Source organism: Frankliniella occidentalis, unplaced genomic scaffold (assembly GCF_000697945.3).
Source record: "Frankliniella occidentalis isolate FOCC.00 unplaced genomic scaffold, Focc_3.1 Scaffold113, whole genome shotgun sequence".
NCBI lineage: Eukaryota > Metazoa > Arthropoda > Insecta > Thysanoptera > Thripidae > Frankliniella > Frankliniella occidentalis.
Window position 1 is genome coordinate 115,001 of NW_026267241.1, and position 11,468 is coordinate 126,468.

The following is an 11,468-nucleotide window of genomic DNA, read 5'->3' on the forward strand; positions in this document are numbered from 1 at the left end:
ATGGGGTGGAATGAAAGAAAATTAGAATCCATACCTGCCTCTGCCAAAAGAGTTGCCAATTTGTGGGCCGCCGTTGCAGGGAATAACAGACCAATTTTAAACCACAACTAACGATTAATACATAAAATACCCTTGATTTGGGGCGGAATAGTTTGTGATCATGTCATGTGAGAGGGGAGAGATCCGTTCCCTTCCCTTTCTCGCTCGCCCTTTCTCGTTCAAGCAGAAACTCCGCAACCCGCACGCAAGGCACCGAAATCATCAAACATGGCAGCCACTGCCGCTCATAAACTTATATTTATTTTAGGGATTTCATCATTACTGCATGCCGCTTATTCGGCAGCTCAACGTAAGTTTAAGTTTTTCTTAAGTTTTTGTATAAGCAAAAAGTAAAGAGTGGGTAATTCAGCCGTGTCAGCCTTATATCTACCAGTCATCCGTTACATTCTAACCTAACCTGGGGTTTACGTTCTGCTAGAATGGATGGAATGGACACTTATTTAGCTGTCAAATGAATTCTGTATTTGTAATAATTAGAAGATCGCTTTCCTCAGCTTCTACCATCAGAAATTTATCACTGGTACGAACTTTTCAGATCGAGCCTACCTTCGGATAACAGAACAAGAATTTGTTGGACTTCCCATTGATGTGAGTTAATTAATGTTAATCTAACAAAATCAGTCCAATTATTTTTGTTATTATGAAGGGTATCCTTTTTTCAGATATTGATTCAAGGCATTGTCAGTCTTTTTGTGACTATGTATGGCATTTTGACATTGGCTGGAGAGTTTAAGGAAATTCGATCAACAGTTGATCTTGAATCTAAAACATGGGAGACCTTCCGAAATTGCCCCTCATTTTATACATTCAATCATAGAGGGAGGGCTCTATCACCCTACTACGACCCTCCTTTGGACTAATTTTTTTGTTTTTTATATTGGAAAGATACATACATTCCTTCCAAAGTTATAATCTGTGGCATGTGTTGATTCAATCATCAAAAATATTTCATATTTGTTTTCTATTTTGCTCATTGTAGCAAGATCTCAGTCACCCAAGTCCCAATAAGTTATTGAATGTGTCATACAATTTGCTAATAAAAAAATTTGTACCAAATTCCAAGAAACTTCTTTTCCTATGTTGCCTGTGAAGGTTTTCATTTGTACTAGGTCGCTGAATTGCCCCGTTCACATTCTTAGTTATACTGTACAGCACCTACCTCACGCACGCGTGCAAACGGATTTGACCAGACCCTCTTACCACTCGAGTGAGTAAGCAGCCGAATGGCATGAGTGCTTTTTGTGTCGAACTTAGGAAGTTGGCAAATTAACTACCTGGTGATTGACGAAAAGGGTGAGTCATATGCTAAGTACTAAAGGGGGAATAAAAAGAAAGAGCAATATTTAGAAAATCAACAAAAAGCAAGACACTGAAATTTAGGTATAATATGTATTTTCTTACATACAGCAAATACTATTGAACTGCAATCAGTAATTTACATGGAAATTAAGTATCAATATGATGTAAAGTTAAATCAAAATACACACATAATACAGTCAGGTACATATGGAAAGGGCATTAGTGATGATTTTTGGAATAACTTCATTGGTTTAACAGTCACCTCCTGGGGGTGTAATACTCACAACTTGAATGACTCCGTAATTTTACACTTAATTAGTAGGAAATATAAAGTTTTAAAATAATTTTTGTTTAAGATGGCCAAACTAGGACTTTTAAAACATATATAATAGTTATTACAAAGAAAAGAAGTAAGGTATAAGATGTAAAAATAACATTTGCATTCAATCACAAAAATAAAGTTGGTGATAGAAAGATTACAGAGTTTCTGCAGACACATGTTTTTATTGAGCTGCTGAAGACTTTAAAAACTAGTACCAAAGGAAAATTACACCAGCCATATCAGATTTGATTTTCTTTAGGTTGAATGAGAACTTAAGAACAATGCAACACATTAAGATTTGTTTAAATGCTGCAATAAAGTGCAGGTTTGCTTTTTCAGTAGTATGTGATGTTGCATAAAATGCTAACCACAACTACTTTTGAAGGGTTTTCACTCATTTGAATTATTAAGAATTAAGTAAAGGGCAACAAGCAGTTGGGTTCCGTTCATGACAAACACAGGGAGAATATTATTGTTGGTATGTAAACCCTATGATTTACATCAGTACAATCATTGAAGGTGTTAAAATCATACACATACTAAAATAGGTAAACTACGTACTGTACATGTTTTCTTTGATTACCGTAGTAAGATGCTTTGCTTAGAAAGCCATAACCAACTATGAGGTAATCCTCGCAAAAATTAAAAAAAGTAAAAATCAGGTGGTTATTACAAAAACCACCAATTTCCAGGGCCACACAGTTGTACTACATAAGCTAATTTTCTAAGAGGGAAAATTCTATACTAAATATCACAGAAGGAAATACAATGTCTTAAGTTTCAAGAAATTATACTTTGCATCTTTCTTAAAATATCCAGATCAAAAAGGTCAAGTGCAACGGCAATTTCACCAAGAAATTATGAAAACATTCTAGGTTCAAAAGTAAGAGCTAATAAAGGTTTTTCCCTGGAAAGTAACTCCTACATTTTGAGCTTGAGCTACTTAGCAAGGCTAACAAAATTATTTCACTCTTTGAGACTCTCAAATAGATAAATTTAAATAACTAGTTAAAAGTGGTTAATGGTGTATCAGTATACTAGACTAGCAGTAAACAAGCAGTAGATCGCACAGTGGGGCACAGGGGCCATTTTGCTAAAGAGACAGACTTACATCTTATAGAAAGAATGACATACAGCTGTGTACTGGATCTGAACTGATATGAACCACTCAAATCGGAATGATCAACTATTTCAACAATATGTGCTTAGAATTAAAATGACTGGACATACTAAATACAATGATTTAAAAGGAACAGCAACAATAAAATGAGCGAAAGACAGGCAAATGGTACAATGTAATTAAAATAATTGAGGTAAAGATTCGATTGCTTCACAGAGTGTGATCATGATCAATGATAGATGGTGGTGTCATGTAATAATAAATAATTTATATGATACTTCAAAATTTATGCCTCCGTTATGAAAGATGCATTTCTCATTGTAGAGTGGCACCATGATTAATCAAGAAAACATTTTAATTCTCCTACGATCAGTTTATGAGATAAGCACTCACAATTTTAATACAGTCTTGTAATGGTATATACAACCTACTACAAAAGCAACACACTTTCCAATAAGCTTTTGCTTAAATTGAATCATTGTTTTGGCATCTTCATAACTAAGCTACAGAGAGTTCATCAGTCTTAAATAAATGACTTTGGTGTACATTTTGAAGACATATGCATGTGGCATGTACACATATTTGAGCTTGTTTCTAAACCTTCCAAGTTGCGGGTAAAAAAATAATTCCTGTTTTTTTATTGATTTCTGTAATAAGATGGGCTACTTAAGATTTCACATGAGCTGGCCCTATGGAAGAAGAAAGCAACATCAACGTCAGCAAGAACTTCAAATGGGTCAAAATAAAACCAGCAAAACAAAAGTGTAATATCTCAAATTGAAAGACAATATCTTTACCTCACATGTCTCATACATGTTTAGCAATCATTTATGTTATTATTAAACTTTATGCTGTACTGGAAAAATACAGGGAATAGAGATCTTGTAAAAGGCTGTACTATACTTTTTCTCCAATGAAAAAAAGAAAAGGCCATTATTTGGCTGGCCTCTAAAACTACACATTGAGCAAAAATGGCTAGCTATTTTATAAGGGAGATGTCTCACAATCCGGATCACTTTCACCCATACAAATGGGTGCAGTTGTACTAGAAGGTAGGCAGGAGGGAATCGCAGCCTTAACTGACCAGCAACCATGAATATGTGACTGAGGCGGTGAACCCACCTCATCACATCGTCAGAGAATTGATACCACTTCTGTATCATGGCTACTGTATTCATCATGATGCTCTGGAGATGCTCTTGATGGGGAATGTTGTAAAGTAACGTATTTACTCAGCCCCATGCCAGCAGTTGATGATCTAGGCGTTCCTAGGAGAGGTTCTGTTGGACAAACACTTGAATCCAGTAATGTGGTTCGTGTAGTCTCCTGCTAATAACAACCAAAAGATCAAAATTAAATAAAGAACTAACTTGTTTTGATAAGCTTTGACCAAGACCATGCAATTATTTTTACCTGAGCCAACACAGGGTCAGCATTAACTGACTGAGATCGACCCACATTTCTGTTTAAAAAGTTAAGTGACACAGAACACTTTCGACGACGCTCTGGGAGGGATATTTCAAGTTCTCCTGTATCTTCAATTTGAACAGAGGACAACGGAACATCTAAACAAGGAGATAACAACCGTGGGTTGTTGGCTAAAAATTCAACTATTTCGGATGCATGAGGTCGCTTTTTGTAGTCAGCATTCCAGCAAGATTTAATTAAACTTTCTCTGTAACCAAGAAATATGTCAGCAAATTTTAAGAAGCATAAAATTGATATTGTGTAGATTTTAGTAAATATAAATGTCCTGTTTACTCTTTGTCTTTTACTTACAATTGTGGTTTCACTCCAGATGGAATGGTAATTGTGTTTCCAGCCTTCACTGATTCTAATACTTGGATGTTACTGAGACCTTGGAATGGAAAGCTTCCAAATGTAATTGTTTCATAAAGAAGAACACCATAAGCCCAGACGTCTGAGGCAGGGGTGAACACTCCTAATGCTAAACTTTCAGGAGACATCCATCGTACAGGCAGCATTCCTAAAGGACATTTTTAATAAATTTAACAGTTATTACAAAACTTTTAAACTACTGTAAAAGAAATACTTTTTTGTTTTATGTTCTCCACCTTTTCTATTAAATTTGTAGTAGTCATTTTCAAACATTGGTCTTGTCATACCAAAATCTCCCAACTTAACTACTCTTGATACATTTACCAGACAGTTCCTTGATGCCACATCTCTGAAATAATTTGATATGTTACAAATAAACTCAAAATAATTTCTGAAGAGAAAAATTTTACTCTAGACACTAACCGATGAACATATTTCAATTCAGCCAAGTAGCTCAGAGCGCGAGCAACATCTAGAGCCATTGATGTCAATCTTTTGTTGGACACTTCATCAGATTCCTCTGATACCTTCTCATACACTAAATGACGACGTGCCAAAAGGTAAGTTTTCAGATCACCTAAGTAAGCATAAAAATAGGGAACCATTAAGATTGTCTATAAACATAGATTGATAAATATTCATTATGGAAATTAAATTACCATACAACATGAACTCCATGACAGTATAGACTGGCTCAATCTTGGTACAAACTCCAATCAACTTCACCACATTCTTATGATCAAGTCGTTTCATAACTTCAGCTTCACTTAGGAAGTCTAGTTTTTCCTCCATTGTAGAGCCAATTTTCAAAGTCTTGACAGCCACTGCAATCTAAAGAGGTATGTGTCATTATGTTCATTTACTTACAAAATTCTAGGGAAACAAATTTAATTAATCTACACCTACCCATCCCTTGTCATCAATTTTTGTTTCACCTCCATATACTGTTCCAAAAGCACCCTCACCCAATTTTCTATTTACTACCACAAACTCACGGGGTATTTCCCATTTATCTAAACATGCTATGTTAGAGGGGGAGAGCAGATCAATTCCAAGAGATCTCATGTACTTCTGAGTAATTTGCACCTTTTGATCGTAACTGCAAAAAAGGCAAAGATAAATAAAATGCATAAGGAAATTGAACATTTTATAGGTGCATGCTATGAAAATTTATAAAATATAATATGCTTACCGTCTCTTCATAATGATGAATGCAACAATTAAAAGGGTTCCCAGAAGACCAAAGCCAGCTACGTTTGCAATTGCAATTGCCACCTCACAATTTACATTGAGTGCATTTGCAAAACCGGCAAGCACACATTGTGGTAATGTTTCTTTTCCATCCAACGGAACAGAGCCATCAGGTGTCAACCAAACGATTGCTGATTTATTTAGTTCAAGCCGTCCGCCACCTTCAGCTACAGATGTATTTGGGAAATAGGTCCCAACAGTATAAGTTTTATTGTTAAGCCACTGAACAACTTGGAGCACTGATGATCTCGAAGGGCCACTTTTAAAATTAATTCTTCCTGACACTCCATTAAAATCGGTTGCACTAATTATTTCAACGTATCGCCTGAGAAGAAACACAATTATTATTGAAGTAGTCCAAAAATTGCAAGGTATGAGAAGATCAAACAATTCATTCTCCTACTTCACAGTTGTCTCGTTGTGCAAAGTGACAAGATGAGATTGATTCTCTTTCATGAGGGCGTCAAGAGCAAAAGCATAAGTCCACACAGCATCATATGCAAAGCCTGCATAGTTGTGAGTCTCTATTTTATTACGTTCACACTCTTCCTTGTACTTCTCTTTCCACTGTCCAACAGACATTTTTTCTTGCATTGTTTCATTATCATCTGCATAGTATGTGTGCGTTAAAGCTAAATGTCCATTAATTGCCTATTTAATTTTGAGAGAAATCATAACATAAGTTTTAAATTTATTTCCATATTTCATAAACTAAGAAGCTTGCCTAGTCTCTTTCACTTACTTCAATCATTTGTCCAGTACTGCAATTTACAAGTTCACTGCTGTTATTGAAAGAACTGATGTCATACCAATGAGGGGACAGCCACAATGGTAGAAACCATACATATCCATGCTTGGATGTCATATCAAGGTGGTAAGCAGCACACATGAGTGATCGAGCAGCATCATCATTTACATCACCAATAAGAATTCGTGCATTTTTACTCTTTAGCTCCTTTAAATACTAATAAAAAATTGTGCCACACGTTAAATAAAAATCATAATTGAAAAGGAAAATCCCATAATCTAAAGGTATACATAAAGATTAGATTTTTAAATTAAAAATATGTATAAGTGGTACCTTGGGCATGGCTGTGCTGTCACGATTACGAGGGAATTTTCTATTTGCAATATACTGAATACCATGTGTTTGCATTAGGTCTTGTAAATGTGACAAGTACTCTGTATATCTTTGACCATCTTCAGTCAGAGATGCAACTTGTGTCCAGCCTATTTGTTGAAATAGTTGTAGGTATACATTTCTAAAGTAATAAAATGAGAGTTATGTATTACATTTGTGACAAACTTTAGACATATTTCCCTTAAAAATATATAAAATGATCAAATAATTTATTTTGGGACAACCTACTTGTATTGGTTGTTTTCACCAATTGTACGATAGAAATATGGATATTTACTACGGTCTGAGAAACTTGATCCTTCAGCACTATAGCTAATAACAACTGTTCGATACAGCTTGGATACTCCAGCCAGAGGTTCAACTGAATCGGAGCATGCAGGGCCTGCAAGGCAAGAAATTGATAGTATGGAAAACATTTTTTTTGTTACACAAAGAGAGCAAATAGACCAAGAATCCTACCTAAAACTCCAACAAGTTTTGGGTACATGTCAAGGTATATATAGTCAATAAATGTTTTCATAACTACATCTGCACGGCATTGGCCATCTGCCACAAGAAGTCTCAGTTTGTAGTCTCGTAGTATATCTTTATTGTTATTGATGGCTTCCCTTGCCATTCGAGCAGCTGCAATAAAAGTAAAAAAAAAAAAAATATTTCATCAGAAAAGAATTTAGTGATGTAAGCTCACTTTTTGCTTTTAAAAAAAAAGTGAAGTGAAGATAGTGATATTACCTATAACAATTCCTCTTGCTGAGTAGATATGGCCACTTAAAGGAAAAATTCCTCCAATATATAAGACATCTTTGTTGTCATTACTCCAGACCCAGTCTTTCCATTTTTCCTTATTCTCTCGAAGCCACTCACAAGCAACTTTTTCATCACTAAGAGATCCGGCTTCCTGACTTCGTTGTACAAGATTATGGTAATCAGCATGGTCAAATTGCACCTTGCGAATAGACTGGAAAAGAAAAGGGCATTTTTTTTGTAAAGAATGAGACAGTGGACATAAAAGTACAATACTCAGAAAACAAAATATATCAGTTGAAAGGCAAACCTCATAAGCTGGAGGAGCAGCTTCTTTTAGTTTGTTCCATGCTAACTTCAAAAGGCGCTGCAAATCATACTTGCACCCAACTATTTTTGAAGACATCATCTCTTCACAAGGTGGAAAGGTAACAATTGAGTACAGCATATCACCAGGAATCGTCAACTCAGATGGAGACCAGCCAAGAAGCACAATTTCCTTGTCTACTCCTTTAAATTTGTATCTCTTAGCAATTTCAGTTGTTAGGTTCCCAAGATGTGGCCCGACCCAGATTACTTCAACAAATAGTTGCAGTTCCTCAATATGATGTTTAACAAAACCTGTCATGTCTAGAAAAAAACAGTAAATTCACAAAAATGAGAAAATTCAAATGGAGAAGAACACAATAAATTTCCGTAATCATACAAACTTACCAGAATAGCTTGTAAAGAGAGTTGCACAGTTTTGACTCAGCTTGCAACGGCTCGGCGTGTACCGTCCATTTTCACAGAATTCTTCCGTGCAGTAAAATCCTTTGTCGTCTCTCAAGACCTTGTCAATGTTAAAGAAATCAAAGTCGTGTGAACTGAGGGAAAATCTCTCAGCAGTGCCAGGGCTGTTAAACGATTTCCAGGTGAGATCACTGAGCTCACCGCGACCATCTCGCGGGACAAACCAAGCAAATCTCCCTGGGTTGGTGACAGGGCCAGCCTCAAGGACGTTCATCGAGTGCTCTGACCACCACTGGGCAAGGCTGTCGTCCGGGCCCGTCCAAACTTCCAAGTTGACCATGCTGCGCGGCGACCTACGTCCGAAAGGAAACAGTCATCAGCAATCATCATCCCTGCTGAACGGCACTGCCCCGTGAGGTCCTTCACTTTTTGAAAAATTAATGTACACCCCCCAATAAAAGTCAGAAAAAATAGACAAGAATAAAATAGAAATCGTTTTTAAAAAATCAGAAAAAAATCAAGGAAATTCAAGGGAAGCAAATGGATGCACGCTTGACTCTAAAGTGACACCCCTCGCGCTGCCCTCAGTAAACGAAGAGCACGAGGGTCAGACACGCACCGCGCATCCTCGCCGAGGTCCGCGCCGCCGATGCGGTTCACCACCCGGGTCGTGTTGAAGCCGCTGTCCTCCACGTAGACGACCTTGACGGCGTCGTAGCCCAGCACCTCCAGCAGGAAGGTGCGGAACACGTGCGTGATGAGGCGGTGCGTGAGGCGACGGCGCGACGTCTCCAGGCGCAGGTCGGTCGGCTCGCCGCCCACCAGCAGGAAGCGCGGAGGGTTCTCCTCTGCAAAACATTCGGAAATGAAGTGTAAGGACCGTAACACAACCTACGTTTCATTTTACATGTGGAGGGATGAGGCAAGCACTTTTTCATATGGCACTTCCACTTTGAACCAAAGGTTGTAAGAAAAAGTGCTTGGCGGGGGCCGGGACAAATGCATCCCCGTATGTTTTCCTGATGGGTTAACGTGTTCACCCAAAAGAGGCTCTGATTAGGGATCGTTCAGAAAGTACGTAAATTACGGGTGCAGGGCGCCTGCGAGACTCGGGGTAGGCCACCCCGCACAACACGCACGCACTGCAGGCAAGGTGTTGCCTACCTGCCAGGCGCTCCAGAGAGCGTGCCTGGTGATGCTGCACTTGTCTTCTGAGGTTCGCGAACGGCGAATGACTAGCGTGCTTTCTGGACGATCCCTTACCTTAACACCGGACCTCAAGTGGTGGTGAGGTTTTCATACCGCAGGTTGCACATAGCCGTACTGCGTTTAAAATAAGCATATGTGCACCTTCTTAAGAAGTACGTCTTGCACCTCGAGGCGGACTCTTACCCGGGTAGTCTGTGAGGCATCGCTCGGCCAGGACCGGAGAGGGCCCCAAGGCGGGCCCCAGGACCAGGAGGAGCACGACGGAGGCCAGCGCCAGGACGGGACCCACCAGGGTGGGCGGGCGAGCGTACGGCATCGGTGGGCCTGAGTCTGGGCGTCGACCTGGGGAAAGACATGACGGGAAGACTATTAAAACAAATGGAAACGAAAATCAGTCCGCACGAACCCTCAAAGAGAGGCTTTAATAGATTTTATTTGAAAAAGCCAGGGAACGCTACAAAACATGTCTGGACGCGTCTCGAGATGGGGAGTTAGGACACGTGTTGTAAAACAACGTGGCGCCTGTCAGTCGCTCACAAATCGCGTGGCGGACGGACATTTTTGACCATTTCTCCTGGAATTGGCCAAGGCGGCAAACGCGTTTCAACTTTTGCGTTGCATTTGAATCATCTGTGTATACGGAAGCGCTCCCTCCCCCCGCGGTGGGCGCCGGGCGCGCCGGGTTCATGCAAGCGCTGCAAGCGTCCCTCGGGCGGGGGCGGCGCGACCAGACGGCTGGGTAAACGCTGCGGTGGCCGCACAGCTCGGGGGAAAGAAAATCAGTTTGTCGAGACAGCGAAAGGAAGAGGGAGAGAGGGGGCGAGAGGGAGCGAGAGGGAGCGAGCGAGAGGGAGACCAGAAGTCATACTCACTGCTGTTGGTGGCTTGGGTCACGGCATCATTCTTCCGGACCCTCGACGGGCGTCTGCACCTCGGCCGTCTTGCACCTATGAGAAACAGAGACCGAGAAATACTGTTATAGAGCGTTTAGACTAGCGCTATTCTCTGGCATTGTTATGGACACAGTGCGGTGTATAAAGGGTCACGGGGGACGGGGGCGCTCGGGACGCAGGAGCCTCATCGCGATGCAAAGGGAGCCATCGCCGACTGCAGAGTACAAACAAAAGGAGTGGACACCAGAGTGCCGGCGCAGCGAGCGCAGGCCAGGCACCCCAAACTTCAGGGGCTGAGTCAGGATCTCGCCGCCGCGCGCCCCACCCGGCACCAGGAGAGTCTAATCTCGTTGAAATGACCTTCTACTTTGCTGTGCTGGCGGCGCTTCTCGATCTGAGCTGACGGAACTATTTACGGTGTTGATGTACCTGATGCCCCCCCCTGGTCCGGACCTACAGAGAGCGACCCACTCGCTAGAGGAATGCCGCGCTAGTCGCAGCTTCAGCCTCATAGCTTTGTCTGCAGCGGCCTCTGTAAATCAGCCTCACGACGCACCGCCCCGCCGCGCTCCACCACCCCTGCTGACTCCCTCTGGCTGAGCCGTGCACTTGGCGTAACACCCCCCGGCGCGGGTGGAAAAGGAGCAGGCAGAGTTATGTATTCGAGTGGGTTGAAACGGAGACAGAGAGAACGCGAGCAAGAGAGAGAGAGAGAGAGAGAGAGTTTTGAGTTTTTAACAAGGATTTATTGGGGGGATTCTAGTTACAATTATGGGCCAAATGATGGTTAAGTTTTGATGTTACAATGAGCATGCAGTACTTATTGTTTGTGTCTAACAAGAGTAAAATTTAGAATGC

General features: G+C 40.5%; 3 protein-coding genes across 8 annotated transcripts in view; 1 reads left to right on the forward strand and 2 right to left on the reverse strand.

Annotated features, from left to right (window-relative positions):
* The window catches only part of LOC113217521 (GTPase-activating protein skywalker), a 13,616-nt gene extending 13,432 nt beyond the window's left edge, over positions 1–184 (reverse strand). For 2 of the 3 annotated variants that reach the window (XM_026437464.2, XM_026437461.2), the window contains exon 1: positions 35–184. The gene's annotated coding sequence lies outside the window, so the exon portion shown is untranslated. The remainder of the gene's footprint in view (positions 1–34) is intronic. The other variant, XM_026437463.2, reaches the window with a different exon arrangement.
* Positions 185–208: 24 nt separating this feature from the next.
* LOC113217523 (ER membrane protein complex subunit 5) lies at positions 209–1,116 on the forward strand. The gene is made up of 3 exons (XM_026437465.2): positions 209–349; positions 596–648; positions 723–1,116. Exons 1-3 carry the CDS (start codon positions 268–270, stop codon positions 918–920), a joined length of 333 nt encoding a protein of 110 aa, XP_026293250.1. The 5' UTR covers positions 209–267; the 3' UTR covers positions 921–1,116.
* A 314-nt stretch (positions 1,117–1,430) lies between these two features.
* Positions 1,431–11,468, reverse strand: part of LOC113217524 (uncharacterized) — a 104,829-nt gene continuing 94,791 nt past the window's right edge. For 2 of the 4 annotated variants that reach the window (XM_052270209.1, XM_026437466.2), the window contains 19 exons: positions 10,590–10,664; positions 9,901–10,059; positions 9,128–9,356; positions 8,491–8,861; positions 8,087–8,406; positions 7,765–7,990; positions 7,492–7,656; positions 7,261–7,414; positions 6,973–7,153; positions 6,634–6,855; positions 6,295–6,542; positions 5,833–6,216; positions 5,547–5,739; positions 5,300–5,471; positions 5,064–5,217; positions 4,877–4,989; positions 4,581–4,788; positions 4,215–4,476; positions 1,431–4,130 (listed from right to left, as the gene is read on the reverse strand). In XM_052270209.1, coding sequence (XP_052126169.1) covers positions 3,936–4,130; positions 4,215–4,476; positions 4,581–4,788; positions 4,877–4,989; positions 5,064–5,217; positions 5,300–5,471; positions 5,547–5,739; positions 5,833–6,216; positions 6,295–6,542; positions 6,634–6,855; positions 6,973–7,153; positions 7,261–7,414; positions 7,492–7,656; positions 7,765–7,990; positions 8,087–8,406; positions 8,491–8,861; positions 9,128–9,356; positions 9,901–10,033 — 3,930 coding nt within the window. In that variant the 5' untranslated portion in view covers positions 10,034–10,059; positions 10,590–10,664 and the 3' untranslated portion in view covers positions 1,431–3,935. The remainder of the gene's footprint in view (positions 4,131–4,214; positions 4,477–4,580; positions 4,789–4,876; positions 4,990–5,063; positions 5,218–5,299; positions 5,472–5,546; positions 5,740–5,832; positions 6,217–6,294; positions 6,543–6,633; positions 6,856–6,972; positions 7,154–7,260; positions 7,415–7,491; positions 7,657–7,764; positions 7,991–8,086; positions 8,407–8,490; positions 8,862–9,127; positions 9,357–9,900; positions 10,060–10,589; positions 10,665–11,468) is intronic. The other 2 variants (XR_003304073.2, XM_026437468.2) reach the window with 2 other exon arrangements.